We start from the raw sequence: 22,510 nt of genomic DNA, 5'->3' as shown, positions 1-22,510 counted from the left end.
GAAAAAGATGAAGCAGGAACAGAAACAGTTTCAGGAGCATCATGTAGAGACGTGGAGGATAAAAACACAAGCTGAGAGTCGCAGCACTGTGCAGGACCAAAACAGAGAAAAATGTTAAACACACTGAGCAGGTGTCAGGACTCCATCAGCTCAGGATGAAGGTGATGGAGTCAGGAGTCTGTGCTGACCACTGTGTTATAGCTGTTTACTCCACACACACTGATGATGACCATCAGCAAGGATACACAGCCGGACCTTTTCCAGGAAGCAGGAAGCCCCTCCCCCACCGAGTTAGTCCGTTTCACCTCCTTTGTTCTACACAGAAGCTTCCTGATGGGCAGCTGGACCTGATGAGTCACATTAACATGTGCAGAGATGAAATCAAACTCAGTTACAGAAACAAGTTTCTGTTTGGTGAAAATGAGGCCAAACTGACTCATTTAGTGCAGACAAAGTAAAACTACAATAACATGGTTACACACATGTGCATTTGTTCACCAGTCACAGCACATTCATGTTGGATCAGCACGCACACCACCAGCAAACCAAAGGAAAGCTGCTGCAGTCAGAGCAACAACCCTGGTCCACAGAGAGCTTCAACACAGCATCAGAGGACCACAGAGAAGGAGACCAGACCCTTACATACATCAGAGATCAGTGAAGACAACACGCAACAACAGACTTCCTCACAACATGTTGCTGGGCTCAGACTTCTCACGCTGAGCCTTCAGTCAACTCAAACACTTTTAAGCATCGTGGTTTAGCACGGGAAGAAGATGAAAGTGTCCATCAGCACCTTCAGCTGATTGATCAGGAAGCATTCTAGCAGCATCGGGGATTCGTCTCTCTGGACAGCTTTGAGTCATTTTGTCCATGAGAGAGAATAATGCACGTGAGGATCCCCTCAACATCTCACCTTCTTGCTCCCTTCTTGCATAAAAAGCTTCCTTCCTAGCAATAAAAGACACGGGGCGACTTCCTGTTTGATCCAAACAGCTTTTTGAGACAGTAATCTGTGTCTTTGTTGCATCTAGGCTGGATGATTGTAACGCACTTTATTGTGGGGTTACTGATGCATCCATTATGAGTCTGCAGCTTGTGCTGCAGCACGTCTTTAACTGCAACAAGTCATTAGCCCATTTTAATTTCACTCCACTCCCTACCTGTACATGTGAGGATCATTTAAAGTCTTTTATTTGGTTTTAATCTCTTAATGGGACTGCACGTGCTGTGAAACAATTCATTCACAAGCTTTAGTGCTACTTCAGGAAGTGCTTCCTGCTGCTCTCCATCAGTCTGGATGATGAGTCTTCAGCCTGAACTCACCTGTGAGCCACAAGAGCCCAAACAGGATTTGTATTTCACCTTCATGCAGTTGTGTTTATAGTGTACATGTTAGTTATTAATGCAGTCTGCACTCCTCTCTCACACTATGTCAGTCTGACTTTGTTTTTAACCAGCTTCATTTCTACTTTACTGTAAATATAAAAGTTCCTGCACTACATCACAGTACGAGACCCTTACCTGTGACTCTTTAATCAAATGTGTTTATTGTAGTCTGAACTAACTTATTGTTCTTTATCACGCTGCTGTTGGATCTGTATAGTTAACCTGCAGCTTCTGTTAAAGACCTGGATGACCTCTATTGGTTAAAAGGGCTTTGAGGGCTTTGACAACAACCTCACCACTGAGCTGATGGAGCCTCTCGATGACTCGAAAGTTTGAAAACATGTAAACTCTACAGAGTCTCTGATCTGTTCACTCATCCATCAGTAATCTCCAATTCATTTTTGAGGTGAATGAATGAATGAAAGTGTGGAAACATGAATCCGACTGCCTGATAAACTCAAACTAGTCTCAATACAACAATATGCACTAAATGAAGAAACTAGGGACGTGTAACAGAAACACAGAGCACACTCATGCTGTGTGAGAGATCACACAGCACGAGTGTGAAGCATGAAATGAACAACAGGAGACAATAAACACACAGCAGGAGAGACACAAACACAAAGTGCACGAGACCAGAGACTCACAATAACACAGAGACTAACCTCACACAGGTGCCCACACAGAGACACCTGACTGACTTCATAACAGGGACACCAAAGGACAAAACTCACAGAGGACCAGGAGGACAAAAGAACCAGACGTCACCTACCATGTAGCTGCGGTCATAGGCAACTCTCGCATTTAAGTTCATTTTATTAGATATGTAAGGTTGAAACAATTAGTAGTTGAAATATTAATATTATTATTAATATTATTAATTAATTAATATTATTAATTAATTATTATAATTATTAATATTATTTCTTTGTCCTTTACTGAGTGTGTTCATCTGTTTAAAAGCTTTCTTTTCAAACATGTGGATCGAGAGAGTTTTTGTTCTGCTGTTGCTTTCACTGAGGAATGGGACCGCAGCACAGCAGCTACACACCAGAGATCAGCTGAGCCGCCTGATGCTGGTGTTGCAGATTAACTGGTGTCTCAGTACTTTTTACTTTTACTTGAGTAAAGAAGTTGAATTAGTACTTGGAGTATTTTTAACAGTAGTACTTCTACTTCAGTACACACTGTGTGTACTTTTACCACCTGTGTCTGAGACCTCCTTCAGGGCCCACCTGAAGCTCTCAGTCTGCTGTGGAAAAAGGAAATCCAGGTGAGTTTCTGCTGATCACCTGAGGCCGTCATTACTGTGTGAACCCACACACCACTCCTCACTCCTCCCACCCGCTGCACACAGTCACTGAGTACAGACCGGCTGATTCCTGTAAAGGGAGAGGCAGGAAGAGGCGGAGCAACACCTGAAAAACAAGAAGCCCAACGTCATTTTGCAGAAGTGAAAGTGTGAGAGAGCAGCAGCAGAGCTGCAGTCGAGTCCTGTTTGTCTCTAAAAGAAGATTCACTGGAGTCCATCAGGTTTCTCTCAGCAACAGTGGTGAGTGCAGCTGATCACACTTCCTGCTTCTACACAAATCTTCACTCTGTTCACTTCATCAGGACTCATCACAGTCACACTGGATCCATAGAAATCTGCTGATGTAACCACAGATCCACTGTAGGAGCATCGAGCTGCTGCTTCAGTCTCACTGTGGCTCTGCTCAGGACTGTGGACTCAGGCTGTGCTCTGGACTTCAGACTGACTCCACACTTCCTGGTTATTCATCACTTCCTGTTCCTATTAGATTGATTCTGGATCTGATTGATCATAAGGATTACAGACGTGAAAACACCTATTTATTCTTTATTGATATAAAGCCTTTGATACTGTAAATCAGTAGATTTTGGTCAGTACTTCAAAAAGTCATTCACACATTTTACAAAGATTATCTGACTTAGTGTATCCTGTAAGAGTCACAGATGTTCCTCAATCATTCAGAAAACAGTCGATGCTGCACTTTATAACTTTGTGTGGAAACATGAATCTCATTATTTAAACAGATGTTTGAATCATCCTGATAATCAGGCTTTAAACATGTCAGAGTTCCACACATCAGCTGTGATATTCAAGCTGACCTGGATCAAACATGTCATCAGACACAAACATAGATGATGCTGTTTAATCCCAAAGCTTATTTAAACAAACTGGAGGACAGAATTCCTCCTTAAATGTGATTTTGATCAAATCCACTGGTCTCATTTTCACACACAGGCTTTATCATGGTGGCTTCTTCTCTACTAACATCAACCTTTGATTTGGACAAACAAATATATGAAACACAAAAATAAATCAATGTTTTCTGAGGATCCAGAATAACATGAATGATGTATCCCAGCGAGTGACTGGGAAAGTTCATCTTCTTCCACATCCTGAGTTTGTGAGGAGCTGTGATGTTCCAGTATCTGTGAGAGAAAACAGGACAGTTTTTACTGACGCACAAATGGACCAAATATACAGACACCTCTGAATAAACATGTTCTCATCAATGCCATTAAAATACTGGATGAACAGTTAATAACACATTTCTGAGGTTTGTGATTCATCGTCCTCCTCACTGTCAGCTCTACTGGAACAGTCACTGTTTAATATTAATGGCTCGTTGATCTGGACGTACAATAAGAAGTATTCAGTCACCAACAAGGTCGAAGTTTACTTCACAGTAATTGATGGAATATATCCAACAAATTGATTTATTCAAGTATACAAATGATCTGGATGAATCTTGGACCTTCTGTAAAACAGAGAAACAATTTCACATCTTTGTAACGACTGTATTTATCTTCATCCCCAAACGTTGATCCTGTTCATCTGGACGCTGCACTGTACAGCAGACACTACGATGTTAGGTTTGTGTTTGGATGAACCAGTTTGTGTCTGAGTGTGTTGCTGGGTCTCCACCAGTTACTCTGAGAACTGAAGAAGCTTCTCTGATGAAACGTCTTCAAGAAACTCAAAGAAGTCCAGACGCTTTTCTCTCCAAGCTCCTCAGACTACTGACGCTTGTTTCTCTCTTTGTAAAAATGAAATTTAATGTGAATTTTGAATCAAATGCTTCTCCTCTTTCTCCCTCAGAGTGCAGACATGTCTGCTGCCAGCAATCTGCGATCTGAAGATCAGTTTCTGTGCTCCATCTGTCTGGATGTGTTCACTGATCCAGTCTCTACACCATGTGGACACAACTTCTGCAAAACCTGCATCAGTCAGCACTGGGACATGAATCAGAGCTGTCAGTGTCCCATGTGTAAAGAGACTTTCTACACTCGACCTCAGCTGAGGGTCAACACCTTCATCTCTGAGATGGTTGCTCAGTTCAGACGTGAAGCTCAGCAGAAAGCCAGCAGCAGCAGCTCAGAGCAACAAGCTGCCAAACCAGGAGAAGTTCCCTGTGACGTCTGCACTGGAACCAGACTGAAGGCCCTGAAGTCCTGCCTGGTGTGTCAGACCTCCTACTGTCAGACTCACCTGGAGCCTCATCTGACACTGAAACGGCCTGAAAAGACATCAGCTGAGTTGATGCTGTGGAGAACCTGGAAGGCAGGATGTGCATGAAGCACGATAAACTCCTGGAGCTGTTCTGTAAGACCGACCAGACATGTGTCTGCATGCTCTGCTCTGTTTTAGACCACAAGAACCACGAGTTTGTTCCTCTGAGAGAAGAATATGAAGGAAAGAAGGCAGAGCTGGAGAAGACAGAGGCTGAGATTCAGCAGATGATCCAGAAGAGACGACTGAAGATTCAGGAGATCACAGAGTCGGTGAAGATGAGTAAAGATGCTGCAGACAGACAGAAAGCAGAAGGTGTTCAGGTCCTCACGGCTCTGATGGAGTCTGTTGAGAGACGCCTGAAGGAGCTCATGAAGGAGATCGAAGACAAACAGGAAGCTACAGAGAAACAGGCTGAAGGTCTCATCAAAGATCTGGAACAGGAAATCTCTGAGCTGATGAAGAGAAGCTCTGAGGTGGAGCAGCTCTCACGCTCTGAAGACCACCTCCACCTCCTCCAAAGTTTCTCCTCCCTGAAAGCTGCTCCACCCGGCAAGGACTGGACAGAGGTCAGAGTTCATCCACCATCATATGAGGGGACTGTGGGGAGAGCTGTGGCTCAGCTGGAGGAGACAATCAGGAAACTCATGAAGAAGAAGCTGTTAGAGGCTGAGCTGCAGAGGGTGCAGCAGCATGAGGTGGATGTGACTCTGGATCCTGATACAGCTCATCCTAATCTCATCCTGTCTGATGATGGAAAACAAGTTTATCATAGTGATGTGTGGAAGAATCTTCCAGACAACCCAGAGAGATTTTCTTACTATGCTATTGTTTTAGGAGAGCAGAGTTTCTCTTCAGGCAGATTTTACTTTGAGGTCCAGGTTAAAGGAAAGACTGAGTGGACTTTAGGAGTGTCCACAGAGTCGATCAACAGGAAGGGACAAATCACACTGAGTCCTCAGGATGGTTTCTGGACTGTGATGCTGAGAAATGGAAATGAGTACAAAGCTCTTGCTTCCCCTCCAGTCTGTCTCTATCTTCATCCTGGTCCTGAGAAGGTGGGCGTGTTTGTGGATTATGAGGAGGGTCTGGTCTCCTTTTATGATGTAGGTGCTGCAGCTCTGATCTACTCCTTTACTGGCTGCTCCTTCACTCACAGACTCCACCCATTCTTCGAACCCTGTAACAATGATGGAGGTAAAAACTCTGCACCTCTGATCATCTCTCCTGTCAATAACATTAATCTATCCCTGATTTCATTTGGAGAACCGCTTGATTTCTATTCTGATTCTGATTGAAGGGAACAAATGAACATGTTGAGTGTAAATCCTCTACAGTCTCCATGTTTCTATAGAATCTGATCATCAGGACTCTGATTCACACTTTGATTCTCATGGAGTTTGATTTGAACAGAAGAAAAGTTGAATCAGGAAATGTTCCCACTGATGGAGACTCGAGCTGAAGAGCAAATATCAGAGAACAAATGTCCAAAAGCTTCATTTACAATAAAGTTTGTTCAATGCTTTGAGTGAATCCAGACTCATGTGTGGCTGTTATACGGAGCATCAGAGTCCAGCTGAGTTATGTTGGATACAAACTGCTTATTTTGGCTCTGTGAGGAGTTTTGTTCACTGAAAACTGATGAGACGGATAATATTCAAAGAACTCTGTAGAGATTCATGCATCCATGTTCTCCACCTGCAGGTGTGGAGGAGAAAGGTGGAGCACAGACTGCTGCATCCTTCCAGTCACATCATTTTGATGATTATATTTGCACGTTGTGATGATTTGGGTTAAAGACAAACAGAGTTGAACGGCTGCAGTCACAGCATGAAGACGATGCTGAAGCTGAGCTGTCAGTGAACATGTTTCACTGTGATTTGATTTGAAGAATAGAAAGTGTGTGTGGCTGCTGACAGCTGCAGTCTCTGCTAGTCTGCATAACACACACACAACTTTCCCCCTGAGGCAACAATGCAGCAACAACACAAAGAACAGCTGCAGACACACACACGATCGTGCGCTCCCTTTCAGTCTGAACTCTCAAACACACAAACAAACTCTATCAATGTCGTACTGTTAAAGAATTCCTCCTTCTTCAGTAACAATGATTTGAGGTCTCTACCAGTTTTGGTAGAGACCTGTCTTGTTTTGACCTTTGACCTCTTTATTCCTTATAACCAAAAAAACCCTTTTATCTGATATTTTCACCTTATTGATTGATTATATATATCTATTATATTTTCTCACCTTACCTTATTTTGACCTTTGACCTATGTCCTTGTTAGCCTTGATCTTACTTCATCAAAGGTGAAATTTCTTTCACCTTTGAACTTAAAGCTTAAATCAAACCTTTGTTAAAAAGCTTCTTACCAACTTGTAATTCCAACTTTCTGCATTAAACACGTATCTTATCATATAAACACTGGATCACTGAGAGAACTTTAGGCAGAACCAAATGAAGCAGCTAACCTCGTCAAACTCACAGCGACAGTAACTGACAGTGAATTATTTTAATGTTCTTCATTGTATTTGTTAGAAACATTTATTTTCCTTTAATTGGACTTTGGTTAAGTTAAATCCGATGTATTAACCGACCTTTGAGGTGAAGTGCAGCTGCGAAGAACGCTACGGCAGGTATTGAGGTGCATTTAATGCCGCTCTGTTAATTTGAGCGTCCATAAATTGAATGTCTTATTTTTTCTTACTTTATTATTGCTCATTTATTGGAGAATTAGGCCATTTAATTAAGATAGATTTTATGTTGTTGGTGGTAAAGATCTGGATGGATGTTTTACTTTATTCTGTGTTTCTATTTCTAGTTTTACTTTTCAAGACTTGGTGAATTGCCTTTTTCTACTTTTTGTTTAGTTTTGTTAAAATTAGCAGCAGTGAGAAGTGTTGTTGTCGGTCTTGAATATATTTGATGTAGCCCATACTGTTAAGGTAAGTGTCATGTTTTTAGTTGTTAGTCTGATGAAGAATCTTTTATTTTTCTCCAAAAGTTGATTGTGTTTATCTGGACATAGTGTTTTTCAGGTCCAGCTGAATGCAGGTTTCCCCAGTCTTATACGTTGTGACAGCCACTATGGTGTGGTGTCCCTTTAAGACACCCAAGTCGAGGGTTGATGGTGTCATCAGTTTGTGCCGCTGCTCTCTCTCTCTGGGATTATGAGGACACGTGCCTGCACGCTTCTGCTTAACGAGGGACGGATTTACGTTTTCTTCTTGTTTTGTTTGCAACGCTTGGGTTGTATGAACGCTGGGCGTTATGTTGTTGAGCCGCAGCCGTTCAGCCGGGCTTTTATATGGTTGTTGAAGAAGGCGTATTAAAGAACCACCGTGGATTACCGATACCAGCGTGGGTGTGTGTTCTTCTGACTAGCCTGCTAGGTGTTTTGCCGCCTCCTCTCAACCATGCAACACAACCCAACGTTCCAACGTGTCAGGAGCATCAGCACAGCTGAAATGCATTTTTTCTAAGCAACCGCGTCTCTGTGGCTTTTAAACCCCAAAACATGCTACAACAAAAATGGGTCCACCCCAAGGATGGGGTCCCCCGGTGTAGTTTCCACTGTGAGAGACTGTGGGCTTCCTCAGAGTGAGGCTGAGAGCGGCAGGCCCAGCTGGAGTCTGACCTGTGGCCCTTCAGATAAAGCTGAAAAAGGCCAATATATGATATTAAATATAAAATATAATTAAAAAACAACATCAGAATGAACAACGAGCTGCTGTTAAGAACTCCCGACGTCCATCCAAGGCCCGATTGGTTTCTGTTTCCATGACAACAACAACCGTATGTGGAAAAGACCAAAAACTGAAGCGGTGAAAAGTTTTGTTGCAGATTAACTATTAACTTTATGTTATTCATTGTCAGCTCATGCCATCATTAAAGCATGTTAGAACACACATGTAGGATTTCACGAATCATCGCTCCTAAATTTAATCGTATCCATAACAACAGTTTGTACGTGTTCGCTTTGAAAACATCACATTCTTTATGTTAGTTGGTTTAGACGAGTGATCTCCAGGATGAATGAGGGCAGAGGCCCGTTTCATGGAGACTGTTTAAGTGTAAACCTGGATTAAAACCCCACATTTGAACACCTTCATCAGAGGCTGTGACCATGTTGAAGGACTGATGCTGACGTGCTCTGACACTCATTAGCATAGAAAACAAAGTGGTGAAAGCACAGAGCCCTGAGGAGCTCCACTGGACGGTCTGTTCACAGAACATTTAATTATTTCACTTTTATTTACATGCAAAACAGCCTCAGAGAGAACAGCTGTTTCAGAGCTGCCAGCTTTATTGGAAAGATGAACTGAAATCCTAAAATAGTCCAATTTATGACAAACTGACACGGTGAAATGTTGCAGGATTAAAATGTGTCGATGGATGAACTCTTTCAGTATAAGATGCAATAATACAAAACACATGAAGGTGAGGAGGAATTCATTTAAAGTAAGTGTGATTTAAAGAGGACTGATTCTTTCCTGGTCAGGCTGAAGCTTTCACCGTCTGACCTCTGTAAACAAACCGAAACACGTTCAGTGTTTAGTTTTACCAATTAGGTTTCATGAATCACCATCTGAGAACGTCTCCGATGTGGGCGCCACTCAAAGGGATCACTTCCTGTAGAAGGGTCACATGACCTGTTAAACCCAGAGAGCTTCGTGTGACCTCTGACCCTGATCACCAGCGTCAGGGTCAGTGAAGGTGAGATACCGTGTGACAGGAGGAGGAACTATAAAGTTTTATTTGTACGAACACGTAGAACAGATGAAGTCAGAACGAAGCAGGTGGAGCTCAGTCAGGGTGGAGGTGCAGACAGGTGAGCTGAAGGGGAGGAGCCAGTCTGGTCAGGAACTCTCTGTCTCCTCGAGTGAACCTCCTCACCCCTGAAACACACACACACACACGACTCTGAAGGTTGCAGTCACGGTTGGTCAGGGTGGTGTGTGAGGGTGGGGTTACCTTCTGGTCTCTGGTTGGTGTGTTTCCTGCAGGTGAGGCTGAGCGGCCGAATCATGACATCACTGCTGCACAGACACAACAGGAAGTGGAGGAGGAAGTCGTCAGCGTCCCCGTCACACACCTGAGACAGACACAGAGGTTATGTCTCTGCAGACTCACGGCTCGGCCCTGTGGAAACGTCCTGCAGGACGCCTGTTTCTCTCTGTGGTGGCCCCCCCACAGCGTCCCCACCGTGCTTCACTGTGTGGACGCTGTTCTTTGGGTTGTAGCTGCATCTTCTTCTCGTTTCACCTCCTCTGACCACAGGACGTTTCAGTCTGCAGGGTCTTTTAAACACAGCTCCACCTGTGGGTGGAGGGGCCCTGTGGGTTCTCCTGGTGTGACCCGAGTCCTAAATGCCTCTCGCTGTCCTGCCCCTCCCCTGTGGTCTCCACCCTCCATGTGGGAGGTGTGGCATTCACAGTCAGCCCTGATTACCCTCAGAACTACACCACCTGCTGCTTCATCAGGTCGAGTGGGTGGAGTCAGGGGCACGACCTGAATCTCGCTGAAACACACGGCTGTAAGGCCCCTCCCTCCTGTTCACGTGAGCCCAGCGTGGGTCCGTCACACCTACAGACTTTTAAAGGTGGAAGTGGCCACGCCCCCACACCAGTTCAGCAGTAAAGTGTGAGCAGACGGAGCTGTTACCAGGATGCAAACAGGATGTGCCCTTTCACAGTTAAAGCCTCATCTTAAATTTTAAAGACAAAATAAAGCTTAAAGACGACGATGAGCATGTGACTCACCTGTGACAGGTAAACATGTACACCTGACAGGTGCTACTGACCTGGCTCTGCCCACGAGGGAAGACTCTGATGTGACCTCTGACCCTGAGTGCTCTCTGAAGCCCCTCCCACTGAGCATCAGCCAATCCCAGCAGAGCACGAACCAGAGCAGCTGAGAACCAGACGTGAGCCTCACCTGTCCCGTCATCGATCACCAGCCTGATCGAAGAGCAGAGCCACATGGTTTGATCATGTGACTGTCACCTGACTCATCCAGGTGATTAACACGTATCAGCAGGTGAGCTCAACAGGAAGCTGCTCTTACTTTGCTTTGGACTGAAACACTGACGAGGTCGAGTGACACTGAGAGCTGCTGCAGCCCTGAGAGAGAGAGAGCAACAGGTAAACACACACACCTGAAATCGTGAGCAGTTTCCTCCAAAACGACACTTTACTTACTGCACCAACACTAACACGCCACCAACACGCTAACAACACATGAAGCACTCTGAGTACTTTCACTGCACCCGAGAAACTGCAACTAAACACATCCTGTACACACTGTGTATTTTATGCAGTACCTGTGTGTACACGCTGCCACACAGCGAGCAGCTCCACTGCAGTTGCAGGAACAGGAAACACACCACGTGACCTTTGACCTGTCCCACAGCGCACCTCTGCTTGCTGCTCAGAGCCCACTCACCCAGGTGCATGATGGGAGCAGGAGGAGGAGGCTGGGCCGAGCTGATAGAAACCAAACAAACAAATAAACAACAGCACGACAAACACGTGAACCAGACTTTACCTGTAAACTTACCTGGTGTCTCCCAGGGAGACCACAGTTATGGAGCTGACAGGTAAGTACGTGCAGTACACACTTCCTGTCCTGAAACACACACACAGGTAAACCGCACAGGTACGTAACCATCGGCGTGACTTTGTATTGAACATTGGGGGTCAAGATCTCTGTCTAAATAAATAAATCTGGGTACATTTCCAGATGATTAAACAACTATTTTGCTGGTAACACCTGAAACGAGTAAAGAAAATCAGCAGCCTATTAATGCAAGATGATCCATAACTTTATTGGGGGTGACATTGTTGGAAATGAGTCCAGATAAAGAGTCCAAACATTTATAAGCCTGTCTATGTGTGTCTCACCTGGACAGCCTCCTCTGGAAACCAGACAACAGCAGAGTGTTACCAGGCAACAGGCCAGGTGGGTAGGGGGTGTGGCTTAAGTCCAGGTACACCTTTAGACTCCTCCCAGCTTGGTCACAAAGAGTGAGACGCACACCTGCACACACACATTCAGCTAACAGTCAGACCTGAGACTCATACCTGAAGCACTGATGCCTGCAGTTCCTCTAGTGTCCAGCAGAGGCAGCAGTGAGTCGCCCCCATAGACCCCCATGTTACAACTTCACAGCAGAAAAAGCCTGATACACAAACCACCTGTGTGTTTGTACCTGAGTGTGTGTGTCCAGAGTGGGCGGTCCTGTTGTTCACACTGATCCTTTCTGACACCACACCCTGAAAACACACCAGCTCTGAGCTGAAACACACACACACACACACACACACACACACACACACACACACCAGTAAGAGTTTAAAGCAGCTGCAGTTCCTCAGATGGCCAAAGGGGGCGACTCAGTGAGGGACGAGCAGTTTACCTGCAGTCTAAGACATCTGAGACGGACAAAACTGTGGGTGGGACGGCCTGAAAACACAGAGAATAGAGATGGGAAAATGTGACGTCTTTTCCGGAGTAAAACCACAAAGGATTCTGGGAACGAGTGGCAAGCGGTACTAGCGCACGCAGGCTTTCACACGAAAACAGTCACACAGTAATAAAAAGAAACACAAAGAATGGCAAGAAGCTGCTGTATTATTAACTGTGTTGTAATTAAGTCTTCCTTTGTAGTTATTACATAATTTATCATAACATGATTGTTGATGTAGGTTACAAATAAGTCTTATATTGATTTGAATTGAATTCGTTGCTATGCTGCTTTGTTCACTGTGGCTTTGCGGGCTAATGTTTGTTGTGTTTTGTAGGAAAACCAGAAACAAAATGCAGGAATGTGATCCAGACTGGGCCCCTCTATCAGCCTGGGTCACACCGAGTTTAAAGCTGCTACCACAGCCAGATCTGATTGGTTAAGAGAGAGAGCCACGAAACATCCGCATATATGTGGCAGAGAAGAGGACCTTAAACTGATGGACATTATGAACAATGCCGGGCATCCTCTGCACACGGTCGTAAACAATCAGAGGACCCTATTCAGTGACAGGCTGCTTCTCCCAAAGTCAAAAACCAACAGACTTAAAAACTCCTTTGTCCCACACGCCATCAGACTGTTTAACTCCTCTCTGGAGGGGGGAGGGAGGGGAAACAGTGGGACAAGGGAGGGGGGAACAACTGAGTTGTAGGTGCTTTTCTACACTGTGCAATATTTGCAATGTTTTGGGGTTTTTTTTGGGTTTTTTTGTCTTTTTCCTTTTCTTATATTTGACTGTGCAATATACTCACTCAAATGAGCAATCCTATTTATCCATATTGTATATTCTGTATCTATATATGTGTATATATGGTGTATTTATGCTTATATCCTTACTCTCATTCCCCTTAATGTATCTGTAACATGCAACATCTTTCGGTGCTTTGCTACTGGAAACTGAATTTCCCGGAGGAACCCACCCGAGGGATTAATAAAGTTTCATCTAATCTAATCTATCTCTAATATATGTGCCCAAGTGCTGTATTGAAGCAAGCAAGTGATGAATAACTGTTTTCCACTATGTTGTTAGCAATGTTTTTTTCTTTGTTGTATTGTTGATTTGTTTTTCACTGAAGCAGCTAATAAAGCTGATGGATTTTTACAATCTTTCCTGTAAGATTCTATAATTGAATGAAACAATAATGCCAGTTATAAATAAAGAGAATAAATTGAATGAATTATGAAACACTCATTTTATTTCTATTAGATCTGAAAATGTTGGGCGACCGTGGCTCAGGGGGTTGGGGAAGCGTATCTGTAACCGGAAGGTCGCTGGTTCGATCCCCGGGCTCTCTGTTCTGGTCGTTGTGTCCTTGGGCAAGACACTTCACCCTACCACCTACTGGCGTTGGCCAGAGGGGCCGATGGCGCGATATGGCAGCCTCGCTTCTGTCAGTCTGCCCCAGGGCAGCTGTGGCTGCAACTGTAGCTGCCTCCACCAGTGTGTGAATGTGAGAGTGAATGAATAGTGGCATTGTAAAGCACTTTGGGTGCCTTGAAAAGCACTATATAAATCCAATCCATTATTATTATTATTGTGTAACACTTCAACCTGAAACAACAAATAGATGCGTTGGCCTGTACAGGAGATAAAATATTTAACAACAGCTAAATAAACGGTAAATGGGCTGCATTTGTATAGTTTACTTAGTCCCTAAGGACCCCAAAGTGCTTTACACTACTGTACATTCACCCATTCATGATGCTACATTGTAGCCACAGCCACCCTGGGGCGCACTGACAGAGGCGAGGCTGCCGGACACTGGCGGCACGGGGCCCTCTGACCACCACCAGTAGGCAAACATGGGGTTAGTATCTTGCCCAAGGATATTTAGGCAGGCAGGAGGCAGCCTGGGATCGAACCACCGACCTTCTGATTACTGGCTGACCTGCTCTGCCACCTGAGCTACAGCTGTGAGATGGAATAGTCCAAATCACCAAAGTAAACTGGACCTGGGTTTGTTGCAGGATCTGAAGTTTCTAAACATGTTGTGAGTGTGTGCACTCACACTTAGGACCATATAATAATAAATATGTGCGTGATGAAAGTTGGGCAGCACGCTAACGTCCTTACTCCACTCTGTGTGCTCGTGTGGGTCTGACACTTTCACTCCTTTGAGTTTTTCCTCATACTTTTTTTTTTGCCTTTTCGTCACGTCTGTCTTTGTACAGACCTGCCATGTTCTCCATCGTTTTGTACAGAACTGTTTTTGGGCAAATAAAATGCAAGTAGGGATTAAAACCACAGAATTGATGATTACCGGTGCTGGAAATACTAGCACTTAATGCAGTTTTGATTTTGTTGCCACTTGTACCCACAATGCACTGCATGAAAGTCACATGGTCTGTCAATCTCTAAAAAAAAAGTTTAAGGGTCCTGGAGGAAGACGGGGAGCAAACCGAGTGTTACCTGTCTGCAGGTGGGCAGCAGCAGTGGGCGTGTCAGAGTGTGGAATCTCCAACCACGTCTGACTTGTAGGGTTGACTCAGCGTGGAGATCCACCCCACTGCGCTCAGAAACTCCACAGCCAATCAAAACACTGGGATCCTGATTGACAGACACATGGACCAATCAGCTGCAAGGATTCAGGTCAGATCAACTCCCCACAAACAGGAATGGTGGGAGTCATCTGCATAGCAGTAAAAATGTAAGCTGTGTTTTGATGATGCTGCCTAAGGGAAGCATGTATAATGTAAACAGAACTGGTCCAAGCACTGAACCCTGTGGAACTCCATAATTAACCTCAGTGTGTGAACAACTACAGTTAAAGCTGAAAAACGTGTTCATGTGTCTAATATCAGAGAGCAGAGACCGATGAGGCCAACCTCTGGCCACGCCCCTTAGTGACATCATCAAAGCTGGGTTGATACCTGAGTGTTAGCGGCGATGAGTCTGTAGAAACATCCAGGCTGGAGGACAGGAAACCACCGCGTACACACACCTGAGAACACCAGCACCACCTGCACGCACACGCACACACACACACACACACACACACACACACGCGCAACTGTGTATCCAGGTGAGCTCAGGTAAACACACACAGGTGCGTCTCTCACCTTTCTCTCCTGCTTTTGTTCACTTTCTTTCTCTGTCATTGGCTCATTCTTTGGGTCCCGCCTCCAGCTGACCACTGGACCAATCACAGCAGCTTTCATTGAGAAGCACAGTCTCAGCCCTGCCTCCTGATCCTCTGCCTCTGCCCCTGTATTCCTCCAGGACACACCCTCCTTCTGCTCCACCCTGATCACCATGGAGACACAGGGCCAGGGGTTGCCGGAGTTGGCTTCTTCTTCTTCTCTTCTCCTCCTCTTACTCCCAGCAGTCTCTTCTTCTTCTTCCACTGTCTGCTTCCTGGCAGTGACATCCCCTCCTGGCTCCTCCCCCTTGTGTCTCAGGTGTGTCTCCATGGCAACAGATGGACTCAGGATGTGCAGGTGGTCCAGAGAGAACTGCAGGTAAACCCTGTGAATTGAACCCAGCTTTATTTAATTCATAATGTTTACAACCAGGAAGGAAGCTCACACCCTGAACCAATCAGACGCCCTCTTACATCACAGAGAGTGGACCAATGAGCAGTCAGCATGCTGCAGGTTGTGTGTGTGTGTGTACCTGCAGTGTTTGTGTGTGATGAACCTGTCCTGGTCCAGGTGTTGGTAGGAGGGGAAATCTGATTGGAGGAATCTCTCTGTCACCATGGTGAACTGCACCACACCCACCAGACAACCTGCAGCACACACACACACACACACACACACACATTAAAGAATAAAGCTGTGTGTCACTGTGTGTGTGTCTGTGTGCGTGCATTGTACCGATCCAGGCGCTGTTAAACACCGCCCTCTGCGCTCCCTCCTCCTCCTTGCTGCTCTCCGTCAGCACGCAGGCTGCAGCTCCCGCGGCGTCTCTGAGCTGCATCGAGTGTTTGAACTCAGACGTCTGTGACGGCAGCTCCAGCACGCCGACCAGCAGCAGGGGGCGCTGCCTGACACACAAACCGGCAAAAGCCATTGGTACGTAATCACATGACTTCATGTGGGAGCTGCTGTCACTTTACCTCACAGCGTCTCCACCCCGAGGCTCGGAGGACAGAGTCCTGCAAGACCAGGACAGGAACCCGTTGATCTGGGAGGAGGTCAGGTTGGAGCCATCAGGGGGCAGCAGAGAGCTCAGAGGGGCCGAAGACCAGCAGCCAGTCTGCAGGGACTCCAGGAGCTCCGACACACCGAGGTACTGCCGGACCGCCGAGGACACGCTGTACTGCAGGGACACAGAGCACACTGAGCATGCTCCACACTCACCTGTAAGGAAGAAAGGTGAGAGTGGGACCTACCTGCGTCACAGGACAGGTGTGAGGCTCGTCCAGCATCTCAGCGTAGATGTCTCTGCGTCCTCGTCCTCCAGCTCTGCTCAGAGTCTCCATCAGCCTCCAGGACAGCAAGCACACACACTGCTGCCTCCACACACCTTGGACCAGACTGAGGACCAAGACCAGAACCAGGACCAGGAAACAAGCCAGAGCCAGCGGAGGACAGGAGGACAAAGGTTAGGCTCTGCTGTCTCTGACTGTGGACAGGTGGTGGTGGGTGGAGCCTCACCTGTGTGCCAGCTGCGAGCTTAGGTGACAGGTCCACAGGTAATCGGACACATCTGTGTTTCTCTGCAGCAGTAACCGTGGTAACGCCCCATCTCCCGGGCAGCGGTTGTCGGGTGGCGAGCCTCCCGCCCTGCTGAAGGCCGTCACCCTCAGGCTGGAGCGCAGGCAGGTGCAAAGCATGCTGGGAGGGAAGTCCGGGCAGGGCCGGTACAGGAAGTGGGCGTGATGCAACTGCAGGAGGAGGAACCATCAAACTTTATTAGTCGTGGCTGCCACGAACACAAACGGGCATGATGATGTCACATCATGTGACTCACCTCCACTCTGTCTCCCGCCCTCAGCTTCCTCTTCGCCGCCGGCTGATAGGCCACGCACAGACCCACCTTCCCATCCAGCACGTAGAGCCCCGCCCCCTCACTCACAACCTCAGTCACCGTGCCCTATCACAGCAGAGGAGGCTTAGTAATCAGCACACAGGTACAAACCTGTGGTAGCCAATCAGAGCTCACAGCACACTCACCTGGTAGCTGATGACTTTGGAGTGCTTTATCCTCACAGCTGATTGGTCCAGCTCCACCTCCTCATGCTCCGCCTCCTCACAGTCGTCCTCAGTAGGCTGTGACAGCAGGGACTCAGAGTGTGTGTGTTCCTGTGTGTGCTCCTGTGTGTGCGTGTAGTCGGCGTGCAGCTCGGAGCGCTTCGTCACACACAGGATGTTGTTTCCTCTCCAGCCTCGCAGCGCACACACACGTAGAGCTGTCACACACACGCTCTGCCCGACACACACACGCTGGATCCAGCTGAGCCGGCTGCTGTCCTGCACACACACACACACACTGAGCTTCATCGTCCCTCCTCACCATCATCATCCTCAGAGAGCTGGTACCTGTACGAGCACGGGCAGCGAGCGCGACTCATCCGTCAGCGTGAAGCAAAAGAAGGTCGTTCCTGCCACGGCCAGCAGAGGGCAGACTGAGCCCACCTCTCCGAACACGCTCAGCCGCTGACCTTTGACCCTGGAGCACACACACACACATCTGTCACACACACACTGCTCAGAAACTCCACTGCAGTTCAGAGGTCATGTGACCCACCTGTGCCTCAGCAGCCTGCCGGCCTCTCCGACTCCCACCGCTCTGCTTAGCTCCACCCTTCCAGGAGCAGCAGCCAATCCCTGCTCAGCACCAGGACACAATAGGACAGGGGAGCCAATCAGCTCCAAGAAGCCTGCGGCCTCTTCCTGGCCCGATGCATTGTGGGGGATATAGTTCCAGTGAGGGAGGAAAACGGGACGATCGAGCCACAGGGGCGAGAGAGACAGGCACTGGATGAGAGAGAGAGAGAGACGCGGGTGAGAGAGTGGCGGAGTGTGTCCTGGGTGGATGCTGGAAGCCTGTACTGATGATGACAGCTTCATCAGCTCTGATCTGCAGTGATGCCGTTTGTTTTATAGCTGCAGTAGATTAGATCAGATCAGATCAGATCAGATTAGATTAGATCTAATCTAATCTAATCTGATTAGATTAAACTTTATTGATCCCTCGGCTGCGTTCCTCCGGGAAATTCGGTTTCCAGCAGCCCAGCACCGACAGAAGTTACAGAAGGTGAGCAGAAATATACCACATATACACATATACAAATACAGAGTATAGAAAAGGGAAGAATAGAATAAATAGCAATGAGAACACAAGGGAACTTTCACATTTCAAGTACTGTGAGTCATTAATCCGTGCGGTGATGCTAGGACCACACTGAGCCTGCTGCAGCTGTCTGACTGTAATCTGTCAGGTTACTGCAGGTGATGCTATCTGTATACTTTATGTGAGGAGGAGGAGGCTCCACATCTTTATAAAGCTCTGCTGTCATCACGTCTGTGCCAGCAGTTACTCACTTGCTGACAGACTCTGTCTTTACATCCTTACTTATCGATCAGCTAAGTGAATCCATATAAACACAGCTCACATTTAACAAGTCCTGATGTTTCTGATTTACAGAAATGAAAGTCAGCTGTTGAGCTTGTTTGCTTGTTTCATGCTGATGTAAACATCACCAGAGAAGCGTGTGATGACCAGACTCTATCAGCACTTGTGTCCCTGCACAGAGAATGAGCTGAATTAAAGAGGAATTCGATTTCATTCACGTTGCACATGAACACCTGCAGTTTGTTGTGACCTCGTTACCATCAGTTCTGACCAGATCCGGTTTAGTGACGCTGCTGTGAAGAGAAGCTCCTGAGAACAAACCAGCTGATGGACGATGGGTTAAGGTTAGGCTCCTCCCCCTCTGACTCACCACACACATGACGCTGCCGCTGGCGTCCGTCAACCTGTACTCTCCGTCAGGGCCTTCTCTCAGACAGCCAATCAGCAGCAGGTTGACCCTCGGCAGCGCCCTCTGACCCGGCACGGCGAGCTCCGCCTCCCTGGCCCAGGCTCTCTGCTGATTGGTGCTCCAGGACAGGTTGCTGACGCAGGCCAGGTGCTGCTGGGAGACGAGCTGGGAGACGGACAGCAGCCTGCGGACAGACGGGAGGACAGCTGGTAAGGCCAGGTCACGTGACCTGCGGCAGTGATGATGTCAGCGGGCGTTACCTGTAGCTGACAGGTAAGCTGTGGGCCACACACATCTGCTGCTGGATCGCCTGCACCGCACACATGCTCAGATCGAAGAGGCTGAGGTCACCGTGGTTACCTGGGAAAACAACATTTAAAGGGTAAACACAATCATAAACAACTGAAGCCCCGCCCACTGAGAACACCTGAAGTGGACACCAGAGCTGGTGTGTCAACAGGTGGGACCACCTGAGGAAGCAGCTGCTCTTCATCCTCAGACTCTTAGTCCTCCCTGTTCCTCACTGACAGTCGGTCACCTTCATGGCTCTGACCTTTGAACCACAGTCACATCTACACACTGGGCTGCTCTGATGGCACCTGTGAGGGCAGGTGAGCCCTGCTTTCACTTTTTAAATAATGGTTTAAATAGTATTTGGTTTCATAAGTGAACATCGTCATTATTAAGGATTTAAAGTACAGCTGATTTATCAACCAGCTGTTTCAAACAAACAGGAACTCACCTGTCTGCGAGGGGGCGGAGCTACACACCACAGGACTCAGGTGTTCAGAGATGGAGGTGAAGATGTTCTTTAACCACAGGGACTCCTAAAGAAACAAAGCAGCAGGTCGGAGGTCACAATAATAAATGTAGAACAGGCTCACATCCTTATATTCACTTTTCTGTGTGGATTTCTGCTATAGAATTAGCTCGAAACAGTGATCGGCTGCTGCTCTGCCTTACGTCATGACGCAGACAGTCTACGTACGCAGGGCTGTGCGTGTACGTAGACTGTTATTTATCGCTCAGTTCGGGCAAACAGGGTCAGTCTGGGACTCACCGCCTCGGTGCTGGGCTTGACCCGGTCCAGGAGCTCCTGCAGGGGGTCCATGTCTTCGCTCCGGGTGCCGGTTTCTCCCCCTGCTGACAAACTCCCGCTCACGGCTTTCAAACAGCTTCCGGTCCTCCTCCTGTTGATGTCCTCCCTCTGACCGTCGCCCCCGTGTTCCCGCCTCTTACCGTTCATAAAGCCGCCATGATGCCCTACCGTCCCACTTTGTTTACTTTTGTTCTGTATTTTAAACAAAGCATCAAACTTATTAAACTGACTAGTCTCTGCTCACGCAGGATCTCTACCGCGCATGTGCGGAACAACTTTTCCCTACCCTGCATTTCACAATAAAAGCCCTTCACGTTCACATACACTCAGTGGTCTCCTACCTCCTTTCCTAAGCACTTTTCCTTGATAGAAACGTTCTGAGGTGGAGGAAATGTGTTTAGGAGATGTGATAAGAACTCAGGAAAGGAAACAGTTGTGTTTGAACTACAAGTCGATCACGTGACTCCAGCCCAGCGTGTTCTCAGCCTGATTAGTGCAGGTGAAGAACATGCTTTTATTATGAAGGGGTCAGACTTCCTGCTGAGGCTCAGGGTCATGTGACTGACAGCACCTTATGCAGCTCACCTGACGCCACAAGGTGTTTCCTTTTCAGAAGGATGACACCGTGCGAACCTCGGGAATCTCAAACAAAAACACATTTCTGTCAAGTGGAAACTTTAAAATAAAATAAAATAATATATATTGAGCTTGCAGAGCATAGATGCAGATCAAACTGAAGGTTTGTCACTGTCTTTTGTTCACTTTTTATCCAGGCTGCAGGTGTCTCAGTGTAAAAATAGAGCATGGCTGCGCGCACCTGTGCAGACCAGTGATACAGTTTAAGATCAGAGAATTGTAACCCCCTCTTTCATATGGCAGGTACAACAAGCCAAGTCTTCATCTAGGACCTTTGTTAGTCCAAATTAATGAATTAAAGATATCGTTTAACTTCTGAAAGGATTCTTTTGGAGGAGGCAGAGGAAGTGACTCAATATAAAAACTTTGCATAACCTTTCATCCTTGTTCAGGAATAGGACGGAGGAGGATTTTGAATCATTTATAGCCAGAAAATCGTCTAAATAGCTCCATTTGTAGCATTAATTTTGCAACTTTGCTAACAGACAGCCTAGTCTAGGGCCTAGGGCCAATCTCTGCTCTCAATCTCCTAACTGGAAACCAAATAGTACAGTTCTCATTGTAAGTGTCATCACCAGAGGTTCCATAGTCAGAATAAATAGCATTGGAGATAACGGGCACCCCTGATGAGTGGAACGCTCCAATGTGACAGGTTTAGAAACTATTGTTTGTTACAAAAGTTGAACCCATCTGAGAAAATGATTTCCAAATCCATATCTTGGGAGAACGTTAAATGAATCTATTCTGTCCGAGGCCTGACGAGCGTCCAGTGATAATAAAGCTGCATCGTTAGCATCACATCTCTCATGAATTATATGAGAACCCTTGTTATATTGTGAAACCCTTGATGCTTTGGTACAAAGCGAATCAAATGTGGGATCCAAGGCTCCGATCTTCATGCTAAACATTTAAAGTATTTTAGTGTCAACCCCCGTCAGACTGTAAATGATGAGTGTTCTGCAGGTTTAGCAGGTTTCTCAGTACTCACTGCCTGTCTCACAGTGGGTGGAGAGCCTCAGTTTGATATGCTTCTACATACATGTTAAAAAGTGGAATTATTCTTTTTTCTGGGAAGGTTTTGTAAAGTCAGAAAGCCATCTGGCCCAGGTGCCTTACCACACAGCAAATCCAACATGTCCAAATGAAGACTGTCAGATTTGATTTCAGCTCTTTTAAAGTGTCTTTATAAGTTAATTTAACTCTTATTGGAGAGTTGGAACATTAACTCTGACTTAGTGTTAAATACCAAATCTGTCTGGAGTTGATCATTCAACACTTATTCATGCTAACTAGGTGTTAAGAGTTTATATACTAACCCCCACAGAGGATTTTAGTTTAACTACATCAGAGTTATCTTCTAATTCATTCTGTGAATTTTACTGTTCTGAATTTC

At 46.5% G+C, this 22,510-nt stretch overlaps 3 protein-coding genes across 4 annotated transcripts in view; 2 read left to right on the top strand and 1 right to left on the bottom strand.

Annotated features, from left to right (window-relative positions):
- LOC120740759 overlaps positions 1-22,510 on the top strand; it is a 288,808-nt gene that overhangs the window by 14,721 nt on the left and 251,577 nt on the right. The gene's annotated exons all lie outside the window — the stretch shown is intronic.
- LOC120740764 (E3 ubiquitin-protein ligase TRIM39-like) lies at positions 2,725-6,460 on the top strand. Its single transcript, XM_040043240.1, is given in 4 exon segments — positions 2,725-2,941; positions 4,517-4,930; positions 4,932-4,952; positions 4,954-6,460. Coding segments are annotated over 3 exon segments (1,698 nt in total). The 5' UTR covers positions 2,725-2,941; positions 4,517-4,525; the 3' UTR covers positions 6,226-6,460.
- LOC120740753 (CST complex subunit CTC1-like) lies at positions 3,291-20,937 on the bottom strand. 2 transcript variants are annotated; one of them, XM_040043222.1, is made up of 25 exons: positions 20,443-20,936; positions 20,125-20,209; positions 19,643-19,742; positions 19,344-19,566; positions 18,146-18,375; positions 17,938-18,067; positions 17,572-17,868; positions 17,369-17,491; positions 17,053-17,282; positions 16,788-16,932; positions 16,512-16,714; positions 16,270-16,439; positions 16,067-16,181; positions 15,514-15,919; positions 15,325-15,414; positions 14,864-15,001; positions 12,346-12,392; positions 12,139-12,224; positions 11,831-11,966; positions 11,487-11,555; positions 11,251-11,413; positions 10,995-11,050; positions 10,732-10,888; positions 9,903-10,023; positions 8,620-9,826 (listed from the first exon to the last, which is right to left on the bottom strand). In XM_040043222.1, exons 1-25 carry the CDS (start codon positions 20,626-20,628, stop codon positions 9,735-9,737), a joined length of 3,798 nt encoding a protein of 1,265 aa, XP_039899156.1. In that variant the 5' UTR covers positions 20,629-20,936; the 3' UTR covers positions 8,620-9,734. The 2 variants fall into 2 exon arrangements, with proteins under 2 accessions (XP_039899157.1, XP_039899156.1); XM_040043223.1 differs by lacking the exons at positions 8,620-9,826; positions 9,903-10,023 and adding an exon at positions 3,291-3,846 and having other exon boundaries at positions 20,443-20,937.

Source organism: Simochromis diagramma, unplaced genomic scaffold (genome assembly GCF_900408965.1).
Source record: "Simochromis diagramma unplaced genomic scaffold, fSimDia1.1 OVJJ01000768.1, whole genome shotgun sequence".
Taxonomy (NCBI): Eukaryota; Metazoa; Chordata; class Actinopteri; order Cichliformes; family Cichlidae; genus Simochromis; species Simochromis diagramma.
The sequence above is the reverse complement of the archived record's forward strand: the minus strand, read 5'-3'. Positions and strand labels throughout refer to the sequence as shown.

Excerpts from the sequence above, each read along its gene's own strand:
- LOC120740753 (XM_040043222.1), bottom strand. The coding sequence starts at position 20,628 with ATGAACGGTAAGAGGCGGGAACACGGGGGCGACGGTCAGAGGGAGGAC. Across the intron at positions 19,743-20,124 it reads CTCCGCCCCCTCGCAGACAG|GTAACCACGGTGACCTCAGC; the intron begins GTGAGTTCCTGT and ends TTGTTTTCCCAG. Across the intron at positions 16,182-16,269 it reads GTTTAACAGCGCCTGGATCG|GTTGTCTGGTGGGTGTGGTG; the intron begins GTACAATGCACG and ends TGTGTGCTGCAG.